Raw genomic sequence first — 20,837 nt, 5'->3', positions numbered from 1 at the left:
ACAAATGGCAATAAATACAACAACAGTGGATGGGGTCTACATACAGACGGGGGCATTATGGCACAAGGAATCAATGAGATATGAAGAACATTTAAAAATACCTAAGAAGTTTGGTCATGTGACAGAAACTAACATTTGAGATGATCTTCTGAGAGAGTCTCAAGATAGGCAGCGAAAGTACAAAAACAGAGAACTACAAAAACAWTGCAGTGCTTTCAAGTCAAACTGGGACATGACGGCCATAAGCATCTTAACTACAACCATCCATCTTTTTCTCCTGCCAACCTTCTCTAAAATATGATTGCTGTATATTCAGAATGGACAGAACATATAAGTCTCTTACCAAAACTTACCACAGAGCAGTAGACTTGTGGTTMAGATTTGAAGGAGATGAAAGAGAACAGACGATATAGTATATTGAAAACAAAGAGGAAAGGAGGGAGCAGGTAAACATGATGTGTAGTGAATGCCAGTGATGGAATGTTTCTCATAGAACTCCCTAGTTGAGTTTCTGAACCGTGAGAACTACAAAACATAGAAAGAACTTGCCACATTCTATACATTATTACGATTGGTCGGAAAATATTGACATTCTAACAAGTTTAAAAGGAATGCTAGATTGATAAACCAACATTTCCCTTTTAGGGGGGGAAAAAAATGTTTTTAAAAAACCTAGCAAGGATGGTAAAAGTCTKGCTCTGTTAACAAAATCGCTCCCTCACACTTACTTTACATTACAGTGGCTTTATACCAGAGTAACACATTTGCATCAGTTTAAACAACTTCATCAAAAATGGTACCACAAAAATTGTATCAAACTATATATAGGCCTACGGTTCTTATGATCCGTCAAGGTACTTGAACATGCAACTCCACTCCGGATTCCGGTAGAAGGCCACTATAAACGTTACATATTCCCAGACATACTGTGTTACACTTGGAACTACTGCTACACAGGGTGACATTTTGACTACGCAAAAAAGTCATGCAGTTGTCCAAACAAGCGCTACTTTTTGCGAAGCCAAAATGGGGCCCACAGAGGGGAACATGGCACCCTATTACCCATATAGAGCAATTACACACGAGACAGTCAGTCTAATAGTTGATGCCCTGGTCCTCGTCATAGTGCCCACTGTACTGCTGTTGGTACCCGCCCCTGTACTCTTCCTCGTCGTCATGCTGATACTGGTACTCCACCTGGTAGTCGCTGTCACTAATCTCCGATCCATTGGTGCCTGTTCCCAGGCTCCCGTTGCCGTGGCTACCGGCGTGGTTGCCGAGGGTRACGGGTGAGGTGGGCTCTGTGGGGGAGGCGCAGTACTTGGGGTCGTAAATCTGTCTGCCCAGGCCATAGCTGCTCATGCCCTTCTGGGACGCCACCTTGTTGGTGCCCATCTGCAGGGAGATGGTGGAGCTGTCTGCTGTCTGTCCTGCCGACTTCTGGTCGTAGATGTCACGGCGGGTACCCGGCGCCGACATGCCAGCCTGGGGGAGAGGAGGTCAGGTTGGCGGTGGAGCGGTTGGTAGTATGTGTGTGTATGTGACCGATAGTGTGTGTGTGTGTGTGTGTGTGTGTGTGTGAGAGGGAGAAAGAAAAAGAGCGTGTGTGTGCGCGTACACCTGACCACAGTAACCTTTAGTTGGTAGAGGTCTCACCCTGTTACAAGATTACTGCTAATTGCTTCCAGGGATTACAGTGGCTAGGAATCCATTGCAGCAGAAACCATTGAAGCATAAGAAACACAGCATACACATCAAAGACTACATTCTTACCTGGCTGGCGCCCTTGTTGGTTCCCATCTGCAGACTGATGGTAGTCTGGTCGTAGGGCTTGTCTGTCTGTGACTTTGGGTCATATAAGTGTCTCCTGGTCCCATACGCTGTCATACCAGACTGGCTGGCACATTTATTTGTTCCCATCTACCCAGGACAGAAACACAAACAGCTTTCAGACAAGGCTCCATCCATAGGTCATAATGTTCTCTAATCAAATCTCTTCTATATCTGGCCATTTTTATTGACCACAAATTAATTTCCGAGTATGACTGGGATCCATTATTAGGATAAAAAAAAAAATTAAGTGGAAAAATACAAACATGTCTACTGCTATAATATCATTTAGTGAAAAACAGATGAGATCCATTTAAAGCATTATCTCTGTTGTCATTGCTATTGTGTGTGCACGACTCACCTGCAGTCCAATGACACATTGTCCAGCCTTCATTTTGTCCTCGTCGAAATGGCGCGTCCTCTTGTCTGCGAACTTCACACCGATGTCACAGTTGGAGTTTGAGCCTTTGGTTTTYGCCTGTTGCATGGTATGAGACAAAGGAACAAAAGTCAGTGTCGCTTTCAGTTTTACATGACCATGTTTCTACTCACTATTTCCAACTGTACTGTGAGCCTACATAGTGCTGCATGGGTAGCTCAACCAAATAACATTTTATGTCACATGCACCGAATACAACAGGTGTAGTAGACCTTACCATGAAATGCTTACTTACAAGCCCAACCAATTCGTAACCAACATATCACCCTAACAGATCCACAGATGATGCAATCTCTATTGCACTCCACACTGCCCTTTCCCACCTGGACAAAAGGAACACCTATGTGAGAATGCTATTCATTGACTACAGCTCAGCGTTCAACACCATAGTGCCCTCAAAGCTCATCAATAAGCTAAGGACCCTGGGACTAAACATCTCCCTCTGCAACTGGATCCTGGACTTCCTGACGGGCCGCCCACAGGTGGTAAGGGTAGGTAACAACACATCCGCCATGCTGATCCTCAATACAGAGGCCCCTMAGGGGTGTGTGGTCAGTCCCCTCCTGTACTCCCTGTTCACTCATGACTGCACAACCAGGYACGACTCCAACACCATCAAGTTTGCCGATGACACAACAATGGTAGGCCTGATCACCGACAACAATGAGACAGCCTATARGGAGGAGGTCAGAGACCTGGCCATGTGGTGCCAGGACAGACAACAACAACCTCTCCCTTAACGTGATCAAGACAAAGGAGATGATTGTGGACTACAGGGAAWAGAGGACCGAGCACACCCCCATTCTCATCGACGGGGCTGCAGTGGAGCAGGTTGAGAGCTTCAAGTTCCTTGGTGTCCACATCACCAACAAACTATCATGGTCCAAACACCCCAAGACAGTCGTGAAGAGTGCACGACAAAACCTATTCCTCCTCAGGAGACTGAAAAGATTTGGCATGGGTCCTCAGATCCTCAAAAGGTTCTGCACTGGCAAGCGGTAACCTGGAGCACCAAATCTAGTCCATAAGGCCTCTAAAGCTTCTACCCCCAAAGCCAATAAGACTACTTACATCTAATCAACATGCTACTACAAGACATGTGGTGTTTGTTTTTTTTTTTTTGGTATTTGTTTGTTTTTGTGTTTGGTTGTTGTGTGTGTTTTTGTGTTTTTTTTTGTTTTGGTTTGTTGGTATGGTTTGGGGGGTTTGTTTTGGTTGGGGTGTGTTTGTGTGTTGGTGGTGTGGTGTGGGGGTGGTTTTGGTGCTATGGGTGTGTTAGGCCCGCCCCCCGGCACCACGCTACCTCGTTTTAGCATCAGAGGCAGTGTCACTTTTGAATGAACTCTACCGACATGTACAATTAACCTGCAACTAACCGGGCCCCAGCACATGACTCTGTACCGGTACCCCCTGTGTAAGCTCGTTATGTTATTAACTGCTACTCTAACTTCTTTGGGATAGGGGGCAGATTTTCACTCGCGATGAAAAGCCTGCCCAGAGTAAACGCCTTTGGACAAAGCCATAAAAGCTAGAATAAATATAATTAGTAGATTGGAGAGAAACACTCTGAAGTTCCTAAAACTGTTTGAATGAGGTTGTGAACTCATATGGCATCAAAAAAACTGAGAAAAAATCCAACCAGGAAGTGGCAATCTGAGTTGGTCGTTTTCAACTCAGCTCCTATTGAAATAGTGGAATATTGGTAATGTGCACTCCTAAGGTTCCATTAGATTCAAGACGTCTTTAGAACCTTGTCTGAGCTTCTACTGTGAAGTGGGGCCGAAGAGAGGGAATGAGTAAGTCTATCATGACCTGAACATGCCTGACCATGCGCATTCACGTGAGAAGCGAGCTCTGTTACATCGCACTTCTGAAGACAAAGGAATACCGGTTGAACATTATTGAAGAAATGTAAAAACATCCTAAAGTTGATTCAATACTGTTTTGTCATGTTTTTCCGACTGTAATTTAATATATTTAAACTTTTCGTCCGTACTTTCCGTTGGACTTGCCGGCATCGGAGTGAAAGTGTACTGAACCCGTAGAAACAACATGGAGGAATTTTGGACATAAATATGGACATTATCGAACAAAAAAACATTTATTGTGGACCTGGGACTGGAGTTCATTCTTGATGATAATATCAAAAGGTAAGTGAATGCTTATAATGTATTTCTGACTTCTGTTGACTGCATAATCATGGCGGATATATTCGTGTCTTGATTGGCTCGTGGAGCGCGACTCAGATTTTGCATGGTTGCTTTTCCTGTAAAGCTTTTTGAAATCTGACACAGCGTTGCATTAAGGAGAAGTGCTCTAAAATTCCATGCACAACACTTGTATCTTTAGCAATGTTTATTATGAGTATTCCTGTAAATTGATGTGGCTCTTGCAAAATCAAAGGATGTTTGGAACTTCTGAACATAAGGCGCCAGGTAAACTCAGATTTTTGAATATAAATATGAACTTTCCGAACAAAACATACATTATTGTGTAACATGAAGTCCTATGAGTGTCATCTGATGAAGATCAAAGGTCATTGATTAATTTTATTCTAATATTCTGCTTTTTAGTGAAATCCCTCTTTGGCTGGAAAAATGGCTGTTATTCGGTAAATAGGCACTCAACTAACAACGTTTGGTTTGCTTTCGTCGTAAAGCCTTTTACGACGAAAGAAAAGTGACCTCGCATAGATAAACAGCGAGTAGCAGCAGCGTAAAAGGGTCATGGCAAATAGTCTGGGTAGCCATTTGATCATTTCACTTTAGAAAAAATTAAACCCTCGTGTTTGTCCGATCCAAGGTTTCAGCACCAATAAAAACAATGTTTTCCTCTTTCTCTTGATCAATCGTAATCCACTTCTATGACACACTCTTTCTGTGTGTTTGGTACTGGGTAATAATGACGTCAGGAACAACTCAGGGTTCTACACTCACCCTGGTCTAACTGAGAACCTACCATACCAGCCAGGGACAGCAGTGTGCTCTGGACCTGGGTCATGTTCCCATTCTCAAACAGGTCATTGGCTTCAAAGATGTCATTGGGACAAAGGCCAAACTTCAGAATGGCTCGGATGAAATTCCCCAGATTTTCCAGCTAGAACAGAACAAAGGAAATCAGACTCCRGTTCATTCTAGTTATTTAGTCTCGTATAATTAAAAGCATATTTCTCTGAAATACTGTAGCAGCTTTACAGTATACATCAAAATCTCAAATTGTATTTTGTCTCACGTACCTTGTGCCAGTTGAGTTTGGAGTGGTTGATTTTCTTAATGGAACAAGGCTGCAGTTTGTTAATCAGCCTGAAGCAGAAGAAAACAGTCCATCTCTTACAATTTGATATGAACATAAACAAAATTGTCAACTAGAGCAATGGAAAATAACAATACACAATTCCTAGTGGTAGTGAAAAGAATGGAGCGATTAAGACCCCAGCTAATCCTCTGTAGGCCTTTTCAACACCTGATCACTGTTATGGCAACAATATAACATCCTGTATTAATTCTACTTGAGTGATCATCTATCGAGGAATGTGACTAAGTATTCCCYTACATCCTCATAGCTRAAGTCTAAATGGTTCAGTAACCTGAACAGGGWAAAACATCCTTCACATGTTGGGATAATACAAACGAAGACTACTGATTGGAAGAATTGTACAATATGCACAAATAYCAATGTGTAAAATACCTAAAACGGCAGCATACAAACCCTGTTGGTGAGTGGGTAAATCTAAACACACTTTTTTGTATAGACAGAAAACTTACTCGCAGAGGATGACTCCGTCCTTGAGGCCCTTCTGGAAGTTCTCTCCAATGGGCATGCCCGTCACCTCCTCGATCCAGAACCGGAGCTCCTCCTCCTTCTGCAGGTCGTACTTCCCTGCGATCTGAGAAGACAAAATACTGTTAACTCCACCCACTCTTCATTCAACAGTTGTTCAAAATCAAACCCTGACCCCCTAGACACTTGTTGGGATCTGACTTGTTTGGATAGGTAGGCTATAAAACATCAATACCACTTAGCTYAGAAAAGGGCAAGGTTGATCAATTACCATAAACATCCGATCCTGCAAGCAAACACAATCCTAACACTAACCAACCGAGCCACACACTTAAGGCATCTTGTAATTTGAAACAATTATAACCACAATGCAAGCCTAAACCCAGACTACTTTGCATAGAAAACTGAGTAACCTCTTTGTATATTTATGTATGTGTTGGCCACAGGGAGTGAGAGACAGAGGGAAAGTTATAATAGCCAGGCAGAGGCAGTTTGCTGTTATGAGATTCAAACTGTCAGATTGCTTAGTAAGCAGAGAGCAGCACGCCCACTCAATAGTTAGAACTCATGGTCATTGGGCCCAGCCGCTCCACTCCCTGGGAAAGATACAGTCTGTTAAAAGGAAGGCTTGCACAATAATTCAGAGGGCTTTTAGCACAATCTACTGTAAATACAGAACATCTGAGGAAGCAATGCGCAATAAAACATTGAGAAAAATCTGGTATCCATTCACGTATTTTGTGAAGCCACTTGAGGTAGCACTTCAGTCCTCACAGCAGAAGGTCAAAGCTTTTCAAGTGAAGCCATCACAGAATTGGTCTAAAAAAGGTGGTGCCGACAATGCCGCAAGGTCAGCTTTTCGGGAAAACACTCTCCTCACCCATGTCTAGGCTGTGTGTTTTCCCGAGGCCCGCTGCTAGGAGAGGTAAGACACAGGAAATTACATGGATCGCTGCCCCGCGCCTGAACCCTGGCTTCAGGGGGATTGCTCCACAGGTTCCTAAGACCAGACTGACACTGTTTCTTTACCCAATGGCTTGATTGAAGGAGAGATAGGAGAGAGACAGACAAAGACACACACAGAAAGTGAAAATATCACAGCCGTCAACTTTATCTGGCGTAGCAGACGGAAGGATTAGAGGGATATTGTTGTCATTCATCTTAAATAACTTTCATTGGCTGCTTGTTTGAAGCCCAGGGCATCCAACTGTGATATACATTTCTTGCTGCTTTCGATAAGAACTCAGGAGAAAGCACTCAGGGGCTCCATGTACATGTATCAACCATCTCAGAGTTGAAGTGCTGATCTAGGGTCAGACCCCATGTATTCATTATTATCTAAAAGGCTAAACTGAACCTAGATCAGAACTCCTACACTGAGACGTTTAATGCATATGGTCCCCCCTGGCCATAATATTATTTATCATGATCTAAATGACAAAACTGATCCTAGATCAGCACTCCTCCTAGGAGACGGCTCCAGGGCTAATTACATGACTAAGGGGAAACTACGTGACAGCATGGCCATTTATTTTTTTTAATTTTTTTTTTCAATCTCAAGATTGTTCTTGCAATTCTCACATAAAAACTTCACTGGGAGGAAGGATGTTTAACATGCTTTATACATTTGTATCACAAACCATTTTTGAGAAAATCATGATGAAAGTGGCCCTTTTAAACCTGTACGACATGTATAGTGTGCTCTTAAATATGAAGTATATCTATATTCTGAAATACAAAAAAAAGTACCTTTTTGATTTTGCCTATTTGTTTGGAACAATATACTCTTCAAACATAACATTTCCAGTGTGGGCTCTCCTCTACTTTTGAAGAAATTATCAGTTTTATATACACTAMCGTTCAAAAAGTTTGGGGTCACTTAGAAATGTCCTTGTTTTCCATTAAAACATATATAATTGAGTTGCAAAATGAATAGGAAATATAGTCAAGACGTTGACAAGGTTATAAACTTTAAAAAATAAACGTCTTCTCACTGTCAACTTCGTTTATTTTCAGCAAACTTAACATGTGTAAATATTTGTATGAACATAACAAGATTCAACATCTGAGACATAAACTGAACAAGTTCCACAGACATGTGACTAACAGAAATGGAATAATGTGTCCCTGAACAGGGGGGGGTCAAAATCAAAAGTAACAGTCAGTATCTGGTGGCCACCAGCTGCATTAAGTACTGCAGTGCTTCTCCTCCTCATGTACTGCATCAGATTGGCCAGTTCTTGCTGTGAGATGTTACCCCACTCTTCCACCAAGGCACCTGCAAGTTCCCAGACATTTCTGGGGGGGAATGGTCCTAGCCCTCACCCTCCGATCCAACAGGTCCCTTGACATGCTCAATAGGATTGAGATCCGGGCTCTTCGCTGGCCATGGCAGAACACTGACATTCCTGTCCTGCAGGAAATCACGCACAGAACGAGCTGTATGGCTGGCGGGATTGTCATGCTGGAGGGTCATGTCAGGATGAGCCTGCAGGAAGTGTACCACATGAGGGAGGAGGATGTCTTCCCTGTAACGCACAGCATTGAGATTGCCTGCAATGACAACAAGCTCAGTCCGATGATGCTGTGACACACCGCCCCAGACCATGACGGCCCTCCACCTCCAAATCGATCCCGCTCCAGAGTAAAGGCCTCGGTGTAATGCTCAAACCTTCGACGATAAACGCGAATCCGACAATCACCCCYGGTGAGACAAAACCGCAACTCGTCAGTGAAGAGCACTTTTTGCCAGTCCTGTCTGGTCCAGCGACGGTGGGTTTGTGCCCATAGGCAACGTTGTGATGGCAACGTTGTGGTGAGGACCTGCCTTACAACAGGCCTACAAGCCCTCAGTCCAGCCTCTCTCAGCCTATTGCAGACAGTCTGAGCACTGATGGAGGGATAGTGCGTTCCTGGTGTAACGGGCAGTTGTTGTTGCCATCCTGTACCTGTCCCGCAGGTGTGATGTTCGGATGTACCGATCCTGTGCAGGTGTTGTTACACGTGGTCTGCCACCGCGAGGACGATCAGCTGTCCGTCCTGTCTCCCTGTAACACTATCTTAGGCRTCTCACAGTACGGATATTGCAATTTATTGCCCTGGCCACATCCGCAGTCCTCATGCCTCCTTGCAGCATGCCTAAGGCACGTTCACGCAGATGAGCAGGGATCCTGGGTTCGATTACAGGCTCAAGCCACTTTCACCGTTATCATTTTTTGAGGTGTGTTACAAATGTAAAAAGCATACCAAACATCCTTCCTTCCTATTAAGTTTCTATGTGAGAATTGACAGAACAAATCAGAGATACCAAAATTGTAATCGCCCTAACGAGGTATTGTTTTTACTCTCCGGGCTACAGGAACAACTCCAGCAGGTTATGGTACAGTAACTCTTACCCTACGAGGTCCAGAGCCTGTTGGTTTTCTGTTCTACCTGATAATAAATTGTCCCAGGTCTAAATCAGTCCCTGATTAGAGGGGAACAATGAAAACAATGCAGTGGAACTGGCTTCGAAGTCCAGACTTGAGTTTGAGGGCTGTAGTGCATCTTTTTCCATTAGCGTGGTCACAGGCTCAATTTCAGCCAGCTACATTTTCCACTTCATATTAACTAGGCTACTTTTTATTTTTAGATTCGCTACTCCGTCGAGCCCTCTCCCACTAGAATGAACGATGTGCGTCTTCTAGCGATCTACTGATAGGCTAGGCGCCTGTCAGTCATCACAAAGTGAGCATGACAGGGAAATGCTGCAGAGTATAAGATGCGAAGGGAGAGGTTTCACTCTCGCCAAAATAAGCCCAATGCATTTCTATGGGCTTATTTTGGACCCAAGATTGCCTTCGCGCCTTTGGGATGACTCCCATTGTCAGGGTGGAGAAATGAGCATCTCGTCAATATATACAGATCTTTGGTTGCAGTAGTTTGACACATTTAATTTATTCTTTTATTTTGTGTGTCTCATATAGCCAGCCACATGGAGTCATGGTGCATGGTAGGCCTAGGCTACTTACTGTGTGTCGATTGACAACTGAACAGCAAGTGTTGATTAGTTTATGAAAAGWTGTTGAACTGACTGAATAAAGTCGATCTCCTATATCCCTTTGCCATTCATAAAATCATGCAAAGTGATTGTCCATGGTATCGCATAGGTTTTTCTTTCCAAGGATGTCGGGACTTGCCAGTTAGTGACGCTAAAATGAGTGACTCTCGTCTCATCAGCCTAACAAATCGCATCGGTGAGAGCCATTCATTTGGCTCCCTAATTTGCATAGGCTACTGGTAGGCTTAGTCTTTTTGGTGATTATCTGCAGATAAATTATGAAAACATTTGATGAAGATGGTGAATCATCACTGCAGGAACAATAGGTAGTGGAGAGAAGCATTCTGGTCCAAATATGATAATTGGGGCCCTCACGGAATACAGGCATTAAAATAGAATTCAACAATATAAAAAAATATATATATACAGTGGGGAGAACAAGTATTTGATACACTGCCGATTTTGCAGGTTTTCCTACTTACAAAGCATGTAGAGGTCTGTAATTCTTATCATAGGTACACTTCAACTGTGAGAGACGGAATCTAAAACAAAAATCCAGAAAATCACATTGTATGATTTTTAAGTAATTAATTTGCATTTTACAAACTGAATTCACATTTTCTTAGTAACTAAAAATTGTAAAGTCATGTCTTTTTACACAATAACACAACCATTTTTCCAATCTGTGAGGTAAACTCTATAAAGTATTCAATAATTTCAGATGGAATCAAGGTATTAGGATGTACCAGAGGCCGCCAAAACAGAGCTCTTTCGGACAAAAATKTTGAACCCTGGGGGCGCCTGGCTGGCTACTTTTTCTATTTGGCTGGCTAGTCTATGTAATGGTGGAAAACACTGCTCTAAAAGATCAGTCTGGCACGCAAGGACAGATCTGACTGCCTCATATGGGGAAACCAGAGTTTCAGACTGTACGGTATAGTCATTGTATCTGGATATCAAGGAGAAAATCTGACTCACAAGATTCTTATTCACTGAAGATTTCATGAACAGAGATTGTGAGCTATGGGCTATTGCCATGCAATATCTTCAACAGTGAAGAGGCGACTCTGGGATGTTGGCCTTCTAGGCAGAGTTGCAAAGAAAAAGCCATATCTCAGACTGGCCAATAAAAAGAAAAGATTAAGATGGGCAAAAGAACACAGACACTGGACAGAGGAACTCTGCCTAGGCCAGCATCCCGGAGTCGCCTCTTCACTGTTGACGTTGAGACTGGTGTTTTGCAGGTACTATTTAATGAAGCTGCCAGTTGAGGACTTGTGAGGCTTCTGTTTCTCAAACTAGACACTAATGTACCTGTTCCCTTGCTCAGTTGTGCACCGGGGCCACTCCTCTTTCTAATCTGGTTAGTGCCAGTTTGCGCTGTTCTGTGAAGAGAGTAGTACATAGCGTTGTACGAGATCTTCAGTTTCTTGGAAATTTCTCGCATGGAATAGCCTGCATTTCTCAGAACAAGAATAGACTGATGAGTTTTGGAAGAAAGTCTTTGTTTCTGGCCATTTTGAGCCTGTAATCAAACCCACAAATGCTGATGCTCCAGATACTCAACTAGTCTAAAGAAGGCCAGTTTTATTGCTTYTTTAATTAGCACAACAGTTTTCAGCTGTGCTAACATAATTGCAAAAGGGTTTTCTAATGATAAATTAGCCTTTTAAAATGATAAACTTGGATTAGCTAACAACGTGCCATTGGAACACAGGAGTGATGGTTGCTGATAATGGGCCTTGTGTACGCCGATGTGGATATTCCGTAAAAAAAAGCGACAATAGTCATTTACAACATTAACAATGTCTACACTGTATTTCTGATCAATGATGTTATTTTAATGGACTTTTTGTTGTTGCTTTTCTTTCAAAAACAAGAACATTTCTAAGTGAACACAAACTTTTGAACGGTAGTGTACATATTACCTCGATTACCTTGACTAACCTGTACCCCAGCACATTGACTCGGTACTCTTGTATATAGCCTTGTTTTTGTTAATTTATTGTGTTATTTTTTCTTCTCCTTTTGTTTATTTGGCAAATTTTTCAGACAATTTTATTATTATAATTTTTTTTAAACTCTGCACTCTTGGTTAAGTTGGTTAAGTAAGCATTTCACAGTAAGGTCTACAGCGGTTGTATTCGGTGCCTGTGACAAATTCAATTCTGTTTTATTCTAGCACTGCTGCTTGTCAGACTGAAGATACCACAATGTCAGAACAGAGCCTCTTCAAGTTCTGTGTCTGTCGGTGTTTATCAGGGAAGAGCGGAGGTAGAGGTTAAAGAGATCCCACATCTGTAATTTATTAAACCCCCCAGTCTGCACTTGGGTTACACACACACACGGTTATCAATCCCCACACAATGCCTGCAGCTCTCTCTGCCTATGGTGGAAACAAGCAAACAAGAGGTTTTCCAAAGGTTCAGAGCCATCTGTGATAGGCCTAATCCTCCACACACAGACTAACCTCAGCGGAAAGCAGTCATCAGTAGTCCTCCCTCAGCAAGAGAGGACTCAAACCCCACCAACCTCTCCCTTCCCCTTCACACAAAACACCACTTGTATCGTGTCTAACAATTCATCACCCGCCCACATGTCAAATGAGAAAACTGTCAARATTAAAAAGAGCTAACAACTACAGAGCTAAGGCTCTGTGTAGGAAAGATGGCAGTCCTTCCTACAAAGACCAGCAGTCTTCAAAAAGGGCAAAGAGTCTTTAATGGGATTAAATGGAGGGGGAAAGTTGATGCGATGTCCCAGAAATGCATTCATTTGACTCCTATCCCACACTGGGAGGGTCAGAGGTAGATAAAGGAAAAAGTTCGCTCGCAACCTTGTGTCACACCAAACAAGCTACGTTAGGCTAGCCGTTGCTATGAGACCCAGAAGACACAAGTCCCACACAGCGAGTCCCTTTAAAAACGTCCCATGGAGAGCTGAGAGGGGAGCGTGAACAGTCCCTGTTCGAGTCTAGAAATCGCTCCTCATGGCCAAACAATAGCTTCAGTGTTCTTGATAGAGCAGAACTAGCTAGGCATTCATAGAAGAAAGAGGGGGAGAAACACAGGTCTAGCCAAAAAGACCTTGACTCATCTTTCTCCTTCTTAGACATGCAAAGAAAGAAACCTCCTCTTCTTATACTACCACTGCTGCCCACACAACTGGAAGTCTTTTCTGATGAGTCTGGGGAATGGAGAGAACATCTGGACTGRAAAAAGAATGAGAGCGTCGTATTGTAAATGGGCCGCTCCTTCAGGATACGACATTACGCTACTGCGAAAGTTAGCCTACGTTTGTGCGARAATTACAGGCTTTGCCCTCCAAAACCTTGAAATGTATGCTCCTACAAAACCACAAACCTGTTTAAATATTGGTTATCCATTTATTGTAGAGGAAATGTTATTGAATGGAGCCTTGACAATAGAGACAGCTGGTGGTGTTAATAAATTATTAACCTTACGTGCCTCTGGGAAATGTTCAATGGAGTGGAATGATGCWGCGATTTTTTTTCTGTGATGAGTGTGAGGTGAGGTAGAAACAATTACACCATCTGTTTACGTTGCCCTAGGCCCATTGTCATAGTGTTGTTTGTTGACATACAGTAAGAACGTGTTAACAGACACAAGTAAAGCTGGAAGGCAGCCATTTTCCACAGTGTGGACATTTTTCCCCATTTCCAATTSAAATCTGGCTCTATCCATCCTCACCTGTGAGCCATGACTCAAAATGTCACTGTTATCCKTAGGACACCTCCTCCTGACCTGATAATATAAAAATAACCAAAAAGGAAATAACTCCCRATATGTCAAAAACAGAAAGTGCTGCTGCTCCATCCTGTGTTCTTCCTGAGTTTGAAGGGTAATTATAGTGAGTGTTTACTTAACAGCACTCAGGAAGACTCCTTCCTGTTCKCCTTGAGATGTCAGCGTGGGGTTTAAAAGGCCACTCTGGGACATCCTCAACGGATGGAGGATGGCCAAGTTAGCACTTTAGAGGAGTGTCAACAAAATCATGACATTCCCTCCCAACAGCCATGTGTTGTGGTGGTAGAACTAATTAAATTACACACACATGCACACACTGGCCCCAGTTTGCTGAACTATATGAACATATTTTGCATTTACATTCTATTATGCAAAACAGAACAAGTGGTGAGTATTCCTGGGAGTTAAATGCAAATATTTCTGGACTGATACACTTGAGCGTAATCTATTCAGTCCTCTTTCAAACAACTAACACCACAAGCATGTCTTTGTTCTGTGTGGCTGGACATGGGTTAACSCTGAATACTGTAGTCAGGGGAGCTATTTTATGTCCTATGGATGAGGTGCACATGATGTTCACCACAGCCTTATCTCTTGTGCACAGGAGCGAAAAGTAGCTGTGGACACGTAACTGCAGATACGATACAAGGGCAGTGTGTAAACGTTGTCTGATTACTGAAGAGGTCAGCCAAGTTATGCGAAAGGTGGCTTGAACTCATCGTTATTGCAAATGATGCAAATGGTGTCCTCTTAGTGGGATTAACCGGTACGCGTTGAAAGTTGATGAGAAAGAATGTGCTTGGTTTCACKTTGGGTTATTCATGACATGAACATGTTTGTACCAGTATAGCCCACTTCTACTGTGTCTCTACTGTAGGGGTGAAGGTTACAGGGGTATATGTAACATTAGATGAGTAGGGGTCATGTCCATGTGCCAACACTTTCAGCCTGGTTTTCATAGTTAAAAATTKGTATTTTCTCTTGCTAGCACTTCCTAGCGGACTGGAGGTTTGAAGTGTCCTGTCCTCGAGCCAGCACAGATGGTCAGACCAACACAGCACCACTTTATTACAGTCCTTACTGTTAAGGGTTATGGCAAAAATAGGCAAGCCTTACAGCTGTCTTACAGATGTTACAGCTTACAAAGTCCTCCAAGTATCTGTACTACTAAAGAAAAAGCTATAACCACAACAGTTTCAGCCCTGTATCAGATTCATAACGTTTTGGACGGTGTCAGATAACACAATGCAGGAAGCCAGAACTTGAGGTATGACTGAAGACCAGGGAGAGGGTATTTTACAAAGTAGGCTAATTCACTTTAATTACTTTTGCAATTACTGGACAAAGCAACTTCCTTTGCAGTGTAGCGCTCCATTGTACTCCTGAGTGCATTGTAAGTATTAATAAATAGCACATACAAGCATTTCCCATCTCTGTAAGTAAAATAAACATAGGATGGCGTCAATACCATTTCAAGAAAGTCAATAATTAAATTTCCTGAATCCACTGAGTCGAAAAGGAATCGGCCACAATCACCCAAGCCTGCTACACCAGCACCATGTCCTACATTGTTGCTGTCTGGCATACAGCCATACTTGTGAAGATGTTGTGTGGTGGTTTTTAACAATCAAAGTATCAAAAGGCCGTGTAAGGTGATGTTGACAACCTGKTGACAGCCAGTTACACACACCAAAGCTCCCACTGTGGTCTTGACATGATGGGAGCCTCCCATTGTGATCAGCTGTTTACTTCCTGGAACACATCTGGGTGCCAGCTTGCCAGGAGTTACCATGAAAACTATGACCAGGAACCCATGTGGAGGGCTCTAACTCTACTATTACAGACAGCTTCCAGGACTCAGATTTTGCATATACCTGGACTAAAAAGCACTTTCAATGGATAATATCCATTGAGCATGCTTAAGTCCAGGAGTAAGCTTAATCTGAGCCTGGGAAACAAGTCCAAAGAGGCCCAAAGGATTTGCCTAAAAGTGCCGTATGCAGATCTTCACTAGAAAGGAATATTAAAATGGTATAAGNACATATCCTCCTGACCTAAAAAGAACCAGAAAGGAGAAAAAAAAGGCTACCAATATGTCACAAACAGAAAGTGCTGCTGCTCCATCCTGTGTTTTTCTTGAAGGGCAATTATAGCCCGTGTTTATTTAACAGCACTCAAGGAAGACTCCTTCCTGTTCTCCTTGAGGTGTCAGCGTGGGGTTTAAAGGGCCACTCTGGGACCTCCTCAACGGAGGGAGGATGGCCACGTCAGCACTTTAGAGGAGCGTCAACAAAAACATGACATTCCCTCCCAACAGCCATGCGTGTTGTGGTGGTAGAGTTCATTAAAAAGGGAAGGCTCACACGTGCACACACATAGCCCCCAGTTTGATTAAATATATGAATACTTGAATCTTTTGCATTTACATTCAATTATGCAAAACAGAACAAGTGTCGGGTCTTTCCTGGCAGTTACATGCAAATATTTCCCGACTGATACACTTGAGCATAATCTCTTCAGTCCTCTCTCAAACAACTATCTGCCAAGCCAACACGACAAAACATGTCTTTGTTCTGTGTGGCTGGACATGGGCTACCATTATATACTGTTTTCAGGGGATATATTTTAAGTCCTATGTATGAGGCGTGCACCGTGCACATGATGTTCACCGCAGCCTTATCTGTTGTGAGCAGGAGAGAAAAGTAGCTGCAGACACATAATGCTGCAGATACGATACAAGGACGGTGTGATGAGAGGAGCTTGGCCAAAGTAATTTGAAGTGCGAAAAGGTGTAGGGAAGGTGGCTTGAATTCATCCTTATTGAAAATGACGCAAGTTGCGTCTTCGTAGTGAGATTAACCAGTATGTGTGGAATGTTGAATGTTCACATAAAAGAAGGCACATTCTTGATTACCCTTCTCTTTTCTACGGCCTTCACTTCTTTCTATTTGTTTCCTCGTTCGGTTATTCATGATGTGGATACGTTTGTAGCGGTATAGCCCACTTCTTCTGTATGTACTGTAACTCTGTACTGCATCTCTTAGTAGGGGTGTAGGTTACAGAGGGGGTATAGGTAGGGTGGCAGGTAGCCTAGAGATTGAAAGTGTTGGCCCAGTAACCGAAAGGTTGCTGGTTTGAATCCCGAGTCGACAAGGTGAAAAATCTGTCGACGTGCCCTTGAGCAAGGCACATGTCCATGTGTCAAAACTTCCAGCCTGGTTTTCATAATTGCTGGAGGACTGAAGGTTTAAGCGTCCTGTCCTTGAGCCAGTGCAGATGTCAGGCCATCACAGCACCACTTTATTAAAGTCCTCACTGTGAAGTGACCATACTTATCGTAGGCTTTTGGCTGATATCGTTCAGTACGATAAGTAGCCTATACTAGAGATATGTGAAGTTTGAAATCAAATAAGATTGCTAATATGGGTGATTGTTAATGGGACAATTGTTGGCTACAACCATCAAACTAGTAGTATTTAAAAGGATAATAAAAAATGTGCACATTAATGTTATAAACTTATTGTTCTAATTATTGTGAAAGCATCAATTCAGGCAATTTATTGCGATATGGATTTTAGTCCATATCGCCCGGCTCTACTGTAGCACTAAAGAGAAAGGTATAACCGCAACAATTTCAGCCCTGTATCAGATTCATAATTCCAGCTATTGGCAAAGTTGAAACGTTTTGGACGGTATCAGATAACACAATGCAGGAAGCCACAACTTGCGATATGGCTGAAAGCCAGGGAGAGGGTAATTTACAAAGCAGGCTAATTCACTTTCATCTTTGTTGCAATTACTGGACAAAGCAACGTCCTTTGTAGTGTAGAGCTCTATTGTACTCATGCATGTTAAGTATTCATAAACAGCACAAACAAGCATTTCCTGAGAATTTCCAAATTAATCAAACTGTTAAAGTGCATCACACTAATAAAAGCTAAAAAGGTACATTAAACATTACCTTTCAACATGGAGAACTCACTTAACATGCAAAACCAATTGACAGAGGATGTGTTGAGCTGCTAACAAAAACATAGGACGATGTCAATGCCATTTCAAGTAAGTCAATAATCTATTTCCTGAATCCACTGAGTTGAAATGGAATAGACTCCAATCACCCAAGCCTGCTACACCAGTACAATGTCCTACGTTGTTGCTGTTTGACACAGCCATAGTTGTGAAGATGCTGTGTGGTGCTTTTTAACCATCAAAGTAATAAAGGCTGTGTAAGGTAATGCTGACGACAGCCTGTGACACACACACCAAAGCTCCCACTGTGGTATTGACGTCCAAGTGATGGGAGCCTCCCACTGTGATCAGCTATTTACTTCCTGGAACACATCTGGGTGCCAGCCTGCCAGGAGTTACCATAAGAACCATGACCAGGAACCCATGTGGAGGGCTCTACTGGGGCTTTACTATACTATTACGGACAGTTTCCCAGACTCAATTTAAGCATATTCCTGGCCTAAAAAGCACTTTCAATGGAGATTCTACCTTGAGAATGCTTAAGTCCAGGAGTAGGCTTAATCTGGGTCTGGGAAACCGCCCCAAAGGCTCTGCCTGAACTGCATTACGTAGATCTTCACTAGAAAGAAATACTAAAAAGTTATAAGGGAGGTTGGCTATGAGGTTTTTGTGCTCCGCTTGACAGTTCAGAGACATTCATGGCACTTCCTATGGAACACAATCTCGCTTTTCTTTTCCACAAGCCGTCGCAGCAGACCACTGAAGGGCTGGCATATCTCTGTCAGACTTCTAATAAAGCGTATCTTCTGGCAGACCACATGGAAAATGTCTCCGCTCACACTGGAAGGAGGCGGGGATTGGGATGGAACCATTGCTTCGCATGGATGGAATGACCCACTTTGGACTCCATTTAGAAAGGGAGTGAAAGGACAAAAACCCACTGGAGAGGAGCTGTGGATATCGGTATAAAAAGACTAGTAAATATGATAGCAGTTTTTTCACACTATGTGGCTTGACTTGGAAAACTCTGGGCCCTAGATATACTGTAGCTATAACCAGGTCAAGTTAGGTGATCAGGAAAAACTCCTGGCCCTAGTGAAGGGGGGGGTGATCCACCTCTTTAGTTATGGGACATACTGTACGTGTGGATCATAGACCTCTGGRCCATCTGGGATTCTCCCCAGGAGCAACGTGCTCAATTGAGCAGATGCCAACAAAAAAAMCCACAGAGGATTTGGCAAGGGGCCCAGCCCATCATTCAACAGCTAAAAAGATTCATATTTAATTTTCATGCTATATTGCTGAACGGTAGATAGAAAAACATCTAGGGAACCCTTTAAAACGATAGTAGCAAATTGATTCCACATGAGTCTGACAATGAAGGCGACACTGCAGTTTTACACTGTGTATAAAATTCAATAAACTACAGTGAGGTCAGACAAGGAGAAAGCATTGTTGAGGCGGATGTTGTCTAGTACTGCAGACTTCACTCAGCAGTATAGGGACCCTTACACAACCCGTATAGGGCTCCACCCACTATGTTGGAGCAACAATGAGTTGTTGGCCTTGCCAAACATTCATGACGCTTTCATCCTTTCCTGTAGCAAAAAAGATCATAAGGGAATATTGTACATAATGTAGAATTGTTTTCATCCAGCATCACTTTAGCCCAAAAAAGTTGCATTTGTGAAAGRTCTGGGAAAAGTGGACCAAGAATGACAATACTTGACATACAGCCTATTTTTTTTTCCAGCGCAGTGTTCTTGCTGAGAAAATTACWTAATTATGTTAAAGACATTAAATCACAGGCAATTCGCTTTTTTKTGTGGGGGAGGGTGTCCTGCACCCTGTAACCTGATAGACTATCCCTTTTGGGCCAAATTGTGCAACAAGACAAAGGGCACATTGATTAAGAAATTGAGCATAATTCATACTGAATTACGTGGCCATTTGCCAACACACACTTTCCACAATTAGAAAAACAGTTGCAGGTCGTATCGAGAGGAAATGAATGCACCGACTTGATCCGAAGCAGTTCCACGGGGACCTATTTCATGTAAATAATCAGTGTTCTCCCAAACACCTCTCATTTAATCACTTTGATAGGTAAAATGGTATAATCCTAATATTCACGCACGCTTACCTTGCTTCTCAATTCTGCAGTCAAACCGTACACTGGACCCTTGTTGAATTGAGTCATTTTCTTTGTTTTGCAAATGTRAAACAGTGTCAATAATTTGCACAAAAAAAAGTTGCGCCTTCTTCCACGTTTCCTCTGTTACAAAGTAGCAAGTTCCGTACAAGTGTTACAACTATGAAAATAAATCCGTAAACCTCTTCAATAGCCTGATTCTTCGACGAGCAGATGGAAAGAGAACGGAATTGAGCTTGCACAGAAAGTTCTGGTTCGCAGTAGATAGCTTGTCTTTCGACCAAAAAAAAGTGTGCAGCGCGAGAGACCTGCGGTAAGCCAATCAGAAGCCTTGATTTGCCCTGCACTCGCTCATGGATCGCAAGGAAGATAAAGAAATAAGGACGTTAAACACACGTTATTCACAATAACAGATTCACAATTTGGTTTGTCAAGTATCCCCTGATTAGGCTATATGACACTCCTACCATTCGATCCCTTTYCCATAAAATATCAATAGAATATAAAGTGAATTACAAACAATACAAATCATTTATGAAGATGTCTAATTGCATTATAGTAGGCTATCATGCAGCATATSCCTCTCTTCCAAGAGTCCTCCACAACAGGATGGTTTAAGGTAGTAATGCAAGAGTGACATAAATAATGCCTCCTTCCACAATGCATTGAGAAATGACAAGTTTACACTAGACTGAGATCAGCTCTAAAAAACAGCCTCTAGTAAGTCTCTGTCTATACTATCTCTACTTAAGCTGGCCAAATGCAAACAAATCATTCCCTCCCTCCCTGCATCCCTCCCCCTCCCTCCATGTGTTTCCTGTCCCCTGAGCAGTGCCATCAAGGGACTCCAAGTGTCCATAA

At 42.7% G+C, this 20,837-nt stretch overlaps 1 protein-coding gene across 1 annotated transcript; it reads right to left on the bottom strand.

Moving 5' to 3' along the window:
- Nucleotides 1-470: 470 nt before the first annotated feature.
- On the bottom strand, nt 471-20,253 carry LOC111956810 (calponin-3). Its single transcript, XM_023977451.2, has 7 exons — nt 19,968-20,253; nt 6,034-6,155; nt 5,505-5,571; nt 5,228-5,365; nt 2,192-2,308; nt 1,774-1,920; nt 471-1,485 (listed from the first exon to the last, which is right to left on the bottom strand). Exons 1-7 carry the CDS (start codon nt 20,022-20,024, stop codon nt 1,096-1,098), a joined length of 1,038 nt encoding a protein of 345 aa, XP_023833219.1. The 5' UTR covers nt 20,025-20,253; the 3' UTR covers nt 471-1,095.
- Nucleotides 20,254-20,837: the final 584 nt, after the last annotated feature.

Source organism: Salvelinus sp. IW2-2015, linkage group LG32, assembly GCF_002910315.2.
Source record: "Salvelinus sp. IW2-2015 linkage group LG32, ASM291031v2, whole genome shotgun sequence".
Classification (NCBI taxonomy): Eukaryota; Metazoa; Chordata; class Actinopteri; order Salmoniformes; family Salmonidae; genus Salvelinus; species Salvelinus sp. IW2-2015.
This window is presented reverse-complemented; position numbering and strand designations above follow the sequence as displayed.